This window comes from Lepidochelys kempii, chromosome 11, assembly GCF_965140285.1.
Source record: "Lepidochelys kempii isolate rLepKem1 chromosome 11, rLepKem1.hap1, whole genome shotgun sequence".
In the NCBI taxonomy this organism is placed as follows: domain Eukaryota; kingdom Metazoa; phylum Chordata; order Testudines; family Cheloniidae; genus Lepidochelys; species Lepidochelys kempii.
In genome coordinates this window covers 12,960,014-12,974,290 of record NC_136390.1, presented here as the reverse complement: position 1 = coordinate 12,974,290, position 14,277 = coordinate 12,960,014, and the positions used below count along the sequence as shown (strand labels likewise).

The 14,277-nt window shown below is 43.0% G+C and overlaps 1 protein-coding gene across 10 annotated transcripts in view; it reads left to right on the top strand.

Annotated features, from left to right (window-relative positions):
• Positions 1-14,277, top strand: part of SLC12A8 (solute carrier family 12 member 8) — a 95,596-nt gene that overhangs the window by 65,635 nt on the left and 15,684 nt on the right. For all 10 annotated transcript variants that reach the window (XM_073305176.1, XM_073305174.1, XM_073305180.1 and 7 more), the window contains 2 exons: positions 8,315-8,461; positions 13,482-14,169. In XM_073305176.1, the coding sequence (XP_073161277.1) occupies positions 8,315-8,461; positions 13,482-14,169 (835 nt within the window). The remainder of the gene's footprint in view (positions 1-8,314; positions 8,462-13,481; positions 14,170-14,277) is intronic.

The following is a 14,277-nucleotide window of genomic DNA, read 5'->3' as shown; positions in this document are numbered from 1 at the left end:
TTCCAGAGCCTAAGGGAAAAGCAGTGGGATTTGGTGCCTTAGACTCCTTTGAAAATCCCAGCCCAAGATTCCTGGGTAAAATTGATTTGAATAGCTTGCATTCTCCAACATGACCTGTAATGCTGAATCTTGGAATAATTCCACAGCAATAACTTTAATAGCTAAAATATGCTAATGTTGCCTAATGATAAACACTGTACATTATTCAGTATAGCCTTTTTCATCAGTGGAAGCTTAGGTCTAATTGAAATCTCCAAAGAATCACACTGCTTATCTTTACTAAGCCAAGCAAGGCTTACATTTTCCTATTCACTCTAGTGTAATTGCAATGTAAGTAATGGGATTATTAAATCCTAGGCATTCCACATTGGCATATACCTACAAAGCTAGTTTGTAGTATCATAGTCAATGAACCTTATCACTGAGGTTCACGAAAAGAGAAGAAAAGATTTCAGTGTATTTCATTGCTCGCTTACGTTAAGTGGAAGTAAAATGTTTATGGCTAATTTTCAATTATCCCCCATTATCCAAAATTATATGCTCATTGCAATTTGACAGAATTTCTTTGATTAAATTAGTTTGGCATGCTTTATTTTTATTTAATTCTTAATTCTTCTAACAGAGTTTAAGCTATAATTTCTATTTGCATGCTTTCATTTTCCCTCTGAATGCAACCCTAGATTTTGTCCTGTTTCCAAGATAAGAAAAAATAGTTTAGATTTACACTGAAATATGATTGTATGTGGGGTATCACAGACTCCCAAGTCATGCCCACTCTTGGCCCCGTATGGTCCCTGGGGGGAACCCCCTTTAGTGTGACAGCCCTTCTTGGAGATCCACTCTCTCTCTGGGGTTAAGCCCCTCCGCCTCCTGGAACCGTACCTCTCTGAGCCTTAGCACGCCTCTCTTGCTGTGGGCGTCCTCAGGGAGTCCACTTGCTCTGGACCCCTGGAGCCTCCACTTCCAGAAGGAATAATGCAACCCTGTTCTCCAGACCGGAGCGACTCTCAGCCAGCATAAAACAGGAGGGTTTATTGAGCGTCTGAACCCAGCATAGGAAACGCTCAGGGCCCTCAGTCCTGGCCTCCCTCAGCACAGTACATCTAGGTCTCTCCTGCATCCGGGTGGGCTCTGCCTGCTCTCGCTCCCCAGTCCCGAGACCCTGTGCTTCCCAGCTGGGCATCTGATATCATCTGCCTCGAAGCCCTGCCTCTGTCCATTGTCTTCTATCCAGGTAAACAGGGTCGCCTGGGCTTCCTCTCCTCTCAGCCATCCTTTGTTCCCAACTGGCTGGTCAGGTCACCAGGGTCCTCTCTCCACAGCCCGTTGCCCTCCCACTGGCCAGAACCGGCTGTGACTCCTAAGCTGGCCTCCCGGTCCCCAGGTCACCAGTCCCTGAGGTATCCATTCTCCAGGCCATTGGCTGGGGTCCCAAGTTCCATCGCTGGTCATCTGTAACAACAAACTCCCTCTCCCATCTCCTCGTTAAACCAGTAACACCCAGGGAAACTGAGTCCCACGCCCTCTGCATGCAAACCATTGAAAAAAACAAGAAAATCCCCCGCTTCATCACACCGGGTTTATATCACTTATAGCTAAGGCAGAAATCATCACTGTTTCTGGGAGAAAAGTGGAACAATTCTACGCTAGCCATTTTAATTCAGTGTCTTTGTTATATAAATGTTGATAGTCCTTTATTACCATAGTGCCCATGAGCCTCAGTCATGGACCATTGTGCTAGGGGTTATACAAACAGAACAAAAAAGATGGTCCTTACGCCCCCAAAAGCTTACAGTCTTAGTATAAGAATAGAGACAACAATTAGATGTAGACACATCTGATGGGGAAATACAAAGAAACAGTGAGACAAACTGTAGTGAGACACATCTGATGGGGAAATACAAAGAAACAGTGAGACAAACTGTAGTGAGACTCCCAGTGCACCCTAGTAATGTATTCTTTTAGATGATAAAAGTACTGTACATACCTCGTACTTTTAATGAATAAGTAGAAGAGAAAAGGTTTGTAAAATTAGGTTAGCTTCAGTACCCCATAACAAACAAGCAGAATAGCTTGTTTTCCTTCTTTGACAGGGTAACTGGTTTGGCAGATAGGGGGAATGCAGTGGACATAATATACCTGGACTTTAGTAAGGTTTTTGGTGCAGTCCAACATGACATTCTGATGAATAAGCTGGACAAATGCAGGCTTGGTGGAACTACCATTAAGTGGATAAATAATTGGTTAAACCATCGCAAACAAAGAGTAACTATTAATGGAATGATGTCAGATTGGAGGGAGGTCTCAAGTGGGGTTCCACAGGGATCTTTCCTGGGTCCGGTGTTATTTAACATCTTTATTAATGATCTGGATGTAAGAATAGAGAGCATAATGATCAAATTTGCAGATAATACAAAGCTGGGAGGGGTGCTGCAAACACTTTGGAGGGCAGAGTTAAAATTCAAAGGGATTTTGATGAATTAGAGAACTGGGCTATAGACGACAAAATGAAATTCAACAAAGACAAATGTAAGGTGCTACACTTAGGGAAGTAAAACCAAATGCACAGGCACAGAATGGGGGAAAACTGGCATGGCAGCAGCACTGTTGAGAAGGATCTGGGAGTTGTGGTGGATCACAACCTCAACATGAGTCAGCTATGTGATGCTGTTGCAAACAAAACAAATGTTATTTCAGGTTGCATTAACAGAGGCATAGCATGCAAGTCACAGGAGGTGATAGTACCGCTCTACTCAGGGCTGGTTAGGCCTCAGCTGGAGTACTGTGTCCAATTTTATTCACCAATGTACCGAAAGGATGTAGAGAAACTGGAAAGAATCCAGAGGCAAACAACAAAGATGATCAAAGGGATGGAATGCAAGCCATCTGAGCAAAGGCTAAAGGAACTGGGTATGTTTAGTTTGGAAAAGAGAAGATTAATGGGGGATATGATAATGATCTTCAGATACTTGAAAGGCTGCCATAAAAAAGATGGAGAAATGTTGTTCTTTTTTGCCACAAAGGGCAGGACAAGAGGCAATGGGTTCAAACTACAGCATAGCAGATTTAGATTAAATCTCATGAAAAACTTCCTAACTGTAGGACAAAGGAGCAAACTGCCTAGGGAGGTCATGGAAGCTCCTTCACTGGAGGACTGGAGATTTTCCAAAGGAGGCTGGATAGCCATCTGTCTTGGATGGTTTAGACACAAAAAATCCTGCATCCTGGCAGGGGGTTAGGCTAGATCAGCAGTTCTCAACCGTTTTCTTTCAGAGCCACCCCCCCCCCCCGACATGCTATACAAATTCCATGTCCCACATGTACCACAACACCTATATTTCTGCATATCCAGTAGATTAAAAGCTAGGATTGGCATTAGGGCATGGCAGGCAGGCAGGCAGGGCAACTGCTCGGAGCCCCATGCCATAGGGAGTCCTACAAAGGTAAGTTGCTTCAGTCTCGGGCAGTGGGGCTCGGGCTTCGGCTTTCTGCTGTGGACCCCAGTGAGGCTAACACTGGCCCTGCTCTCTGGATTATTGTGGCAGATCCCCTGAAATCTGCTCCTGACTCTGTAGGGTGCCCCAGATCCCCAGTTGAGAACCACTGGACTCGATGACCCTTGCGGTCCCTTCTAACCCTATGTTCCTATGATGCTATGGAATCTTCTGGAAAGAGAGTCTTACGCCTTTGTTATATATCATAAAAACACAAGAAAAAACAAATACAATTTTCTTTTCCCCTTGTTCAGTATGAATGGTGATGCAATAAATGTAGAAAATATGGCTTCTTATTAGAAATATTATAAGCACATTCGTATTTTATTGGCCTTGTTTGAGAGGAGAAAACATTACACATCAAAACCTGTGCAAACTTTCCATTTCTGTCAGTCGTGGTTAAAGAAACATTTGGCTGCTTGTCTTCCTTAGAATGTATTTTTGTGAACCTACAAAATAGGGACACAAAGTAATTTCACTTCAAAGGAGATCTAATAGGCTAGGGCTGCCAATTTCTTGTGAAGTATTTGTACTTTCTAAACTTTTTAAAAATTAATTAATTAATTAATTTTACTTTTGACAAACTCCGTGAAAAGACATTTCCCCCCTAAGCCCTGAGTGGAATGTCAAGTAGCACATTTAAATGCAAGTGTTTTTGGTGACTAAAATGATAGTCAAAGCCTGACACAATCAAGTGTTTCTTTCAAGTATTTTTTTAAAAATAGGACCAATAGCATTGTGTTTTTGTATTGATTAACATTCTGAAATCCAAAGGGGCTCTTCTGTTCTCTAATGTAAATTTCTGTTCATTGATTTGTTTCTCGTATTTTTCATCCATTCACAACACACTTTGTTTTCCTGGAGCCAAATTAGTTCGTTAGGGTGTATGTTTTGGGGGGAGGGGGTAGCCTGGAGGGGGAAAATGGGTTGGTTTGAGGGTTTTCAAAACACAGCATGAACTTATATGCTGTCTCCAAGCAGAATGAATTTTATATCTTTTCATCCAACCTCCTTTACAATGCAGGCTGCTTTCGTAAATAAGAAGAAAGGCCAATGTATCTTGAGCTTTCTTAGAAAATGTACATTTATTAACCACTACTAGTCAAGCACACACCAGCTGGGCATGTACAACCTCAGGAACACAAAGAAGCAGGGAATAACCTCTTAAGTGAACAGGATGAGGTATGTGTTTGTTTAGAAATTTTTACCTGTGAGAGGAAGGATGGTCCAGTGGTTAGGGTGCTGCTCAGGGGACCTGGGTTCAGTTCTCTGCCCGGCCACACACTTCCTGTGTGACTTTGGGCAAGCTGTTTGGGCCCAGGTTTCTAGATATATTTAGGCATTGCTGCCCTCTTCATTGCAATGCCTAACTGTTGTAGGAGCCTAAATTTCATTTTCAAAAGTGATTTAGGAGATTGAATCGCATCCACTGAGGATTTTGGCTCCTAAGTACTTAAATTCCTTTTGAAAACGGTATATAGGATCCTAAATTAGTTAGGCACTGCAATGCTGAGTGCAGCAATGTCAAAATACCTTTCGAAATCTTGGCCTTAGAGTCTTTGTTCCCCAGTTCCCCATTTGCAAAATGAGAGAATAGCACTTCCGTTCCTCACAGGATAAATACATTACAGGTTGTGAGGTGCTGTGGGAATGAGGGCCATATTAATACCTTAGATAGATAGAGAGACTCTAGGTTCACAACTTCGGAGACAAATATTATGGGGAAATGGACTGGAATATCTGCTATTCTGTGAAGCTGGTACATCCCAAGCTACACAGGTAGACTCAGATATGGCCTACTATTCTGTGCCACCATTTTGGAAGTAATCACTCAGCTCAACTAACTCTGTGCCAGTGGCTTTCAACCTTTTACCTCTGGAAACCTCAAAAGAAAAAAAAAATATCCCTGGCTCCTTACTGCCACCCACCCAGTCCTGCAAAGGATTGTGGGATTGGGCTCTTGGCCAAAAAATATGGCTGCTTTTAGGTCTCGGGAGGGGCTCACCGGATTGTTGCTGAAGCCTGGGTGGCGAAGCCACTGCTGGGTGTGGAGCTTCTCACTTCCCCAGCCCTCATGCTGTTCGGCTCTGGAGGGGCACCAGAAAAGGCTGTGGAACTGGCTGTGCTGCATCTTGAAGGGCCGTTTCCCTATGGCTAGGGCCCTAGCAAATTCACAGCTGTGAAAAACGCATCACGGACCATGACATCTGGTCTCCCCTACCCCGAAATCTGGGTTTTTTTGGTGTACTTTTACCCTATATTATGCAGATTTCACGGGGGAGACCAGTGTTTCTCAAATTAGGGGTCTGGACCCAAAAGGGAGTTGCAGGGGGATCACAAGGTTATTTTAGGGGGGTTACGATATTCTCACCCTTACTTCTGCGCTGCCTTCAAAGCTGGGCTGCTGGAGAGCGGCGGCTATTGCAGCGCCTTGCCAGCGGCAGCACAGAAGTAAGGGTGGCAATACCATCCCGTGCCACCTTTACTTCCGCGCTGCTGCCTTCAGATTGCTACCTACGGCTGAGTACGGTGCATAGGGGAGCATGAATGAGGAGCTGCAGCAGGATTGGGTAGGCAGCAGTGGGTGGTGGGATTGGTTTGTTCCTTCACACCCCTGCCCTAGCTGCTCCCACGTCCAAGCGTCTGGGATTTGCTAGTGATTCTTTTCTTGAAACCCAGCAGTCGCCCCTTCATGATGCACTTCTGGGTCGAGCCCCACTGGTTGAGGATGTCCTGCTCTGCGTTATGTCAGGGCCCCAGGCCAGAATTCTTGGTGCAGTGGAGACTCCCTCGTGGAATGCTTTAGACCTTATTCCTGCATCTGTCTTTCAAAACGAACTGGCCTACCCCACCCCCCGCACCCGTTCAAAAGCCAGCCTTAAGCAATTGCAAGACATTTGGGACACCATGGTAGGCCTCAGCAACTTGCAGCATGATTTCTCTCCACCACCACCAGGAGAGAAATGCAGGCTGCGGCTACTTCATCTACCATGGGGCCCTCAGACAATTCAGACCCTTTCCTTGTGTCAGTTCACAGCCCCATGTTTCTTTCCACCCCTCAGCAGCTTGGGGCTCTACAAATCATGAGGGTTACTCTGAAATACCCCTTATTTCAGTGTGAGAAGGTGGGCTGCCTGTTTTCCACCATTTTGATTAAAGCAAGTATGTTGAAAATGGAGCATGACGCTCCTTCAGTGGAGGGATATGAAGAGTGGAATGGCCGGGTATTCTGAATAGGCTGGGAGAGGAAGGAGAAGACATGACAGTTAATCTCTAGGTAAGGAGCAGTAGCCATATATTATGCAAAAGTCCATTTCACAGCAGGAAAGATGGCAGCTGCAAGGTGGGGAGGCATGAGGAGAAAATAGCCCCTATCCAAAATACTGGGTGGAGGGAAAGAGACTGTTATCCAGCTTTTTGGAGCTCTTTGTCTTGCATGACTGGATCTTGTGCGGACACGGCTAGAATATGGCATGAGCTCTGTTTATCAAGCTTTCATAGCTGAAGCACTGCTGGTAATATCTCCTGTTCTGCCAGCTGGTAACTGTTGTGTGCTTGTTGTGGTGGATTTATTTGTGCAGAAAGCTGCATGTGAACTCGTATGTGCGTAAGGTGGATCCACGTCCTAGAAATGCTGACACATTTGCTATGAAATCTTTTAACCTGTTCCATGAAGTAGCAAAAGTAGAAGCCAGGACGCTGTCTAGGAATGACAGCCTGTGGCAAGTCTTGTCAGACAAGTCTGGCTGCATGTGGGGGCCAGGGAGACGCAATAACCTTCTAGACAACTCTGCAGATTCATGTGTCAGTACATGGTGGGAGTTGCTCAGTCAGTCTGGGAGGCAAGGAGTCTCATACTTAATAAGAAGCCCACATTCATTTCCATTTCTACAGAAAACTAACTGCCTTTACACTGCTGTCTTGTCTATGTAGATCGTAAACTCTTTAGGTCAGGGACTCTTACTATGCGTGTGTATTGCACCTGCCAGATTGGCACCTTCCATCATACAAAATATTAGTAATAAAAGGTGACTGCCCTTCAGTGATGAGTCTGTATAAAAGTTTTGTAAAGTTTAAATATTGGTTTGGGATACAATAGAACCAAAGGTATTAAATACAAAAATAGGAATAAAGCAGTCTACTTAGCACTATTGCTTTAAGGATTTTTAAGTTTTATGTTCATTTAACTTAAGGAAATTCCTTACACATTTAAGACAGGAAAATAAGGTCGTCACATTATATCCTTTGGAACATGTTTTTGAAATCCCATTTATTTAAATGGCAGCTTTGATTTGATTGCACTGTGTATATCTTCCCCTCCCCTACTACTCCTCCACTATTGGTATTCCCTTATGGGACACAGGGGTTTGTCTTCCTGTTTTGGATGGTTTAGAGCCTTGTGTAGCTCTTCCTGTATGATGCTCTCTGTATATAAGTGTGCACTCCTGAAATAAACTCCCTTCAAACTCACTTCCAGTTGCTTAAATGGAATCAGATGTCTGCTTCCTCAATGCATTTTCTCCAAGTGGCACATATTTCTGGACGTGAGCTTATCGAGTGGTTTCCAGTTGGTACAGAATGTTCAGCACTGATTCTGCTTTCATGGGATAATTTTACTGTGTTACTAGTTCACACTCACAGTGCAGAGCAGGTTGAGTTGCTACTTTCACACAGCTCCTTCTGTTAAATTTTTGCCAAAGTCTTTAGCATTTACAAAGGAAATTAATTGATTTTAATTTGGAAAAATCTGTGTTTAAAGACAATTAAGTGTTTTTTAAAAAAAATCTGATAAATATTTGTTTTCTCTTTGCATTTTCCAGGTGTCCTTGGTGGGTTTCTTGTTTTTATTAGGATTGTACATTTCCTCCTTAGCTTCCTGCATGGGAGGTTTGTATGGAGCACCCCGAATCCTTCAGTGCATTGCCCAGGAAAAAGTGATACCTACCCTGGCCTTTCTTGGACATGGGGTTAGTAATCAGTGATGATGTAGAATTAGCTGTGTGTTCTATAAAAGACAAATGTTAATGGTGCATGGAAACAATGAATCTGCTGTCAATAGATTGTCATGGCTGATGTACAGTAATTAAATACCAGGAGAGGAGGGGGTCATGGTTTTTCCCCACTGGGGATCAGCAGGTGGAAATGACATTCAAATATTTGCTTTGTAAAGAAACACAGTTATGGGAGAAGTCTCTCTGTCTGAGTCCAGGTCCTCCTCATCTTCCTATTTGATTACTGTAAACTCCTCTTTTAATCTCTGCTCTCACCAGCACTCATATTGCCCCCCTCTGTCATCCATGCAAAACACAGTCACTAAGTTCCTCTTCCCTGCCTGTTGTTCTGTTCACGTTGTCTGCTCTTTGAACCCCCTCCATTGACTCCCCCTCCTTCATGGCAGGAAGTTCAAGCTTCTTGTCCTTGCCTTCAAGGTCCCATATAACTGCCCCTTCTTACTTATCTGCCTTTGTCTTTCATTGTATGCCCCCCCATCTCGGTTCCACCATAGATGTCTTCCTCAGTACCCCAGGGCACTTCTCCCACATCAGTCTCTTCCAGACAGAACCCTACTCATGGAAAACCCTTCGTGAGCTGGTCTGCAAGGCCTCTATCCTCTCTTTATTCAAGTCCCTCCATAGGACCCACTTCTTTTATGATGCCCACAATAAATTAGCCAGTTAATAAAAAAATGACTGGCTAATTTATGTCTTAATATATTAACCCGCCACCCCCACCACCTTTACTACTTCAAACGGCCATGTAGATGTCACACACATGCTTGAGTCCCAGTCGAGTCAATGGGGCGTAAGCATATGCTTATGTGCTTTGCTGAATCAGAGTCTGTATACTCTGTCCTTCCTCCTTAACCCTTCCCTGCTATCTTTTCGTCTCCCTTGATTCATCATGTTTGAAACTAGGCCCAGTTCTGCTAGTGGCAGAATCAAGGTCTTAGAATGTAAGCACCAGAAGGCAGGGATCACTTCTTATTTATATTGTGGAGTGCCTAACTCATTTTGGACTCTGTAAACCTAATAAAATAATAAAAGGATAAACGGATACATTTTAAAGGTCAGTTTTGGGGACCAAATCTTAAATGCTCTTTTAAGCTAAGCTTTGGTTTGAGTACTACTAAGGCTTGTTTCTGTCACCATTACTCATGTACATAGCATTATACACCTGGGTAGTCCCGTTTACTTCAACTGGGCTCACATGAATAAGGGTTGCAGGATTTGGCCATAAATTCAAACCAAATCCTTCTTTTCTGACTCTGTTTTTTTCTAACTAGGGGAAAAAAACTGCCTCTCTCAAAGCAACCCTGTAATAGCAAACCAGTCTGGAAAAATTTCAAGAGAGCAATTTTTCACATGTGCAAGATTTTGTAAATAAAGTGAGGAAAAATTACTTTAAAATAAGTTTTTAATATTTTAAATGTTCTGTAAGTGTATCTATTTTGTGTGCATTGTTTCTTGAATATTCCTGTGGTTCTTAAAATAAAAGTAATCATAATTAAAAAAAAATCAAAGCATTGAAAGTAGTTAAGTGGCTTCTGTGGAAAGAGCCAAATTCTGCACTCAACTATTGTGGTGTCATTCATTGACTTTGATGCAATGGTGGCAAAGTTGATTCTAACATGGCATAGCACTGGCATAGTTAGCTTCTGTTTTTTCATAACATTTCCTAATATGAACTCCTTTGTCCTGGCAACGTACCAGAACAGGAAGTGCTTTGAAAAGAGGTTAGGAATTAAGGGAAAATCTCCTTCCTCCCTGCCTGTATCTGCTACCTTGAGAATTGACTGTTGATTTGGTTCGCGGGCCGGTTAATGAAGTGGATTGCCCGTAACAATGCATTCTGCATTGGTTTTTTTATACAGTGGTTTAAACATGTTTGTAGTCATCGGAATCCTAGTTAATATGAAGGAGTGGAACGTTGTTTTCTGTGTTGTTAACCTTAGGCCAAAGGCATCCTAAGACTGTACCATCTGTTCCCTGTCTCAATAAGTGTCTCTAATACTTAAGATGCTTTCTGAGAACACTGTTATGCCGGAGACACATTTCTCATATTGTTGGAAAATCTGTAAGGTGCAGGATGTATTACTTTTTCTATTAATAAATGAGTGTGGAGGAAATGGAAATAGTTTCCCTTTGAGCTGTGCGTTTATTAAAGAAGCACATACAGAAGAGGAAAATATAGGATGAAAAAATTTCAAGGTGGCATATTTTGTGATACTGTTGGTATAACAGGACTGTACGTTCCAGACACTATTGGAGTTACCTTTGTATGGTCAGTACTATGGTTTATATGGAAGCTGGTGAAAGTCTTAGTATTTTATATTTGAAAAGCATTTATTTTATTTCTTGTTTATCCAATCAGAGCTGAAAGATTGTATGAAAGGGACAGCCATGATTTAAATGTCTTGCTTGTGGTACTAATAACCCCTTAAGGAGGAAGATTGTCCAAGGCACAAATGTCATTTAGGCAGCTGGCTCCTATTGGGATTAGGCACCTAGGCACTCCTAATGGGAGTTAGGCACCAAGCTGCTATTTGAAAATGTTCCCTTGGGTTGCTAAAGCCACGAGAGGCTTAGACATCTAATTTCCTTTTCACCATTTATGCTGCTTCTTTCATTTGTGCATTTCACTCAGCGTGGGCAGTGACATTAGTCCGCATGGTCAAATAACTAGCCACCTTCCCAAACAGAGTGTCGTGTTTCCAATACTGTAGGTCAGTGGGTCTCAAACTTTTTTACTGGCAACCCCTTTCACACAGAAAGCCTTTGAGTGTGACCCCCCAAATAAATTAAACACACTTTTAAATATATTTAACACCATTGTAAATGCTGGAGGCAAGCAGGGTTTGGGGTGGAAGTTGACAGCTCGCAACCGCCCCCCCCCCCCCATGTAGTAACCTCACGACCCCCTGAGGGGTCCCGACCACCAGTTTGAGAACTCCTGCTGTAGGTGAATGTTTAAATGCCTCCAAAAATCTTTTTACTTTAATTTTTTTAAAAACCATAACATTTTAGTTCATAATTGATAGTAAATTAGAGCCAGAATAGTCCTGTTAAATCATCTAATCCATCCCTCAGTGCAGGATTATTCTTGACAGTGTCTCATCCAATCCAGTTTTAAAAGTCTCAAGTAATGGTCTTCCACCACTTCTGTAGGGAGACTATTCCACAACCTAATAAATCTAGGCCATGATCCTGTAAAATATTGCTTCTTCCCATGCAGAGTCCTATGTTGCACTTTAGAATTTTGTCTTATACTCAGGCTAAGTTTCCCTTTTCTTAATGTCATCGTCCCATTGCCTGTTTATACCGGTCTAATAATAATCCTTCTCCAGCATTGATATTTGCTCCTCACTGATGGTTATAAACTTCTGTCATGGTGCCTTCTTGCCCTTAGAGTTTCCTACCCCAGGTGATGCTTTAGGCACTAATGTAAGGGTTTGGGTAGAGAAAGGCAAACTCCTCAAGAAGAGTCTATTAGGTGCTGTAGGTTTACATCAGAGCCTCCAAGCTAATTAGTGTGGTTCTGCTTAGTAAAGTCGCATTGTGAGTGTGTCTCGCTGATTTCCAGATCACATTTACACATAAAAAGCAAAATCTTTGTTTAACTGCCAGCCCCACAAACTCATTCTAAGCTCGAAGGGCTTGTCTTCACTGCGGAGCTAGCACTGAATATAATTTGATCTCTGAGAGTGGTGATGTGATTCTGACCGGTCGGTGTGGACAAGGACGTGTTCAGCATTGTGTCTGCTAGTCATAGGTAAACCCTGATCCCAGTAGGATTTGCCCACAGCTTGTCCTGGTCTGTGCTGGTCCATCAGCTAACTCAGCTGTTGAAAATTATATTTAAGCACGAATTTCCCAGGGAAAACAAGGCCTGAGAGTGGAGAGGGGTTCTTTATGTCTCACACAGCATCGCCTGGAAGAGAGGTTTTGCAATCAGACTGTGCCCTCATTGGCATCCCGTGAGCCTTGCCTTTGCACAGGCATCTCAGAAGTGTAGAAACATTGAGTGGCTCGTCCAGGGCGACTGAAGGGCATGTTAGACCTGGAGTTAAAGTTCAGGAGCTGCCAACTCCCAGTCCTTTATTTCAGCTTGACGCACTTCATTCTGTGCCTCCTTTCCATCCTCCCGCTACCTCCACCCTGTCCCAAAGTAAAAGACTAAACAATACTTCTCGTGGTAGTTGCCTTCCTGACCCTCGCCTGGCATCATTTGTTGCTCTTCCTGACACACACCCTTTAACATCCTTGACTGCTTAACCTCTAATCTGCTCCTTTCCTCTTGGCCTTAGGGCAGTTGGGCCTTCTTTATAAAAAGAGGAGTAATGCTAAATGCCAAATCCGGTAATACCGGGGTTGCAGGTTAGCCTCATTTGAAGGCCAGGCCAGCAGCTCCTCATGTAAAATGGCACCTCTCCTCTGCCCCGCTGCCCCACAAGACTTGCTTGGCTTAGCTGCCAGTTGAAACCATTTTCAGAAACTCCTTTCCAGTATCTGTATATGTCAAGCCTTTTGTTTGGCAACAGTGTATGTTTTTGCATGGATCTGAAATTAGAAATGCATGATTAACGATCATTAGCAATTTTCCTCTCCAAAGCACCATCTAAACAATATAATAATCCTCCCAATGCTCTGTGAGTTTGAGCATTGCTTTATTATCCTACTTAATGGATGGGAAACCTGAGATGCTGAGTGAAGTTAAGTGACCTTCCCAAGGCCACACAGCAAGTTAGTCGCAGAAGTCAGATTTGTACTCGGTAGTTCCTGGCTCCTGGTCCATCACTTAAACCTCTAGACTCTGATGCTTCTGTTCATATATGTATATATGTTCCCTTATTTCATGACCAGTCCATCAAAATATTGCTTAGACATTGATAGTCCTCTATCAGTGTGAACACAGAGGGTAGTCTTCACTTTGGGGTTGATGGGGAATGCAAATATATATTTAAATATGTTTGTTTGGTTTACAAAATAGAAAGGGCGTAACAAGACCCCAGTGGCTGCGATTTGCTTAACGAGTCTCATCACCATGGCATTCGTCTTCGTTGGCCAAGTGAACATCCTTGCTCCTATAGTCACCATAAACTTCATGCTGACGTACATTGCTGTGGACTACTCCTATTTCTCAGTCTCTATGAGTTATATCCTACAGCAGAAACCCAAAAGGACACAGAGGGAGGAGTCTAGGGCTGTCAACTCTTCCCAGCCTTTAACCTTTGAGAAAACTTCCCGTTATGGATCAGATGGAATAATTCAAAGCAGATCAGATGGCACCTTGCTGGCATTCACAAAAGACATGGACCAGCTTTTTAAGCCTCTTAATAAAGATCCAGAGACTTGTAAAGAGAGCAAAGAGAGAGACAAGAATTTAAACCAAAAGGTCAAACAGCGAAAGATAAAGAAGCCAGCCAAGCAAACATTACAAGACAGCTTTCTCTTGGATCTCGATCACAATATTGCCCCTGCTCCTTACTGTTGCACCAAAACATCAGAGCCTGATGATAAAAGTCTGCAGAGTTTTACTGAACAGAGTCATCAGAGTGAAAGAAAGCTGTGTTTATCATCAGCTGTGGACACTGAGCAAAAACGTGACCATGAGCTAATGGAATATGGAGAACAGCTTTTTAATGAGCTGCAGAATCCTCCCAATCAGAAAGCGGAAGGTAAAGATTACAAGAGCCGAGATAGACATCTGGGTTTTCATGGGGGGATGCTTAATAATCTCTGTCCTGCTGGCACTTTTCTGTAGGCAGGCTAGAGACTAGTTTTAT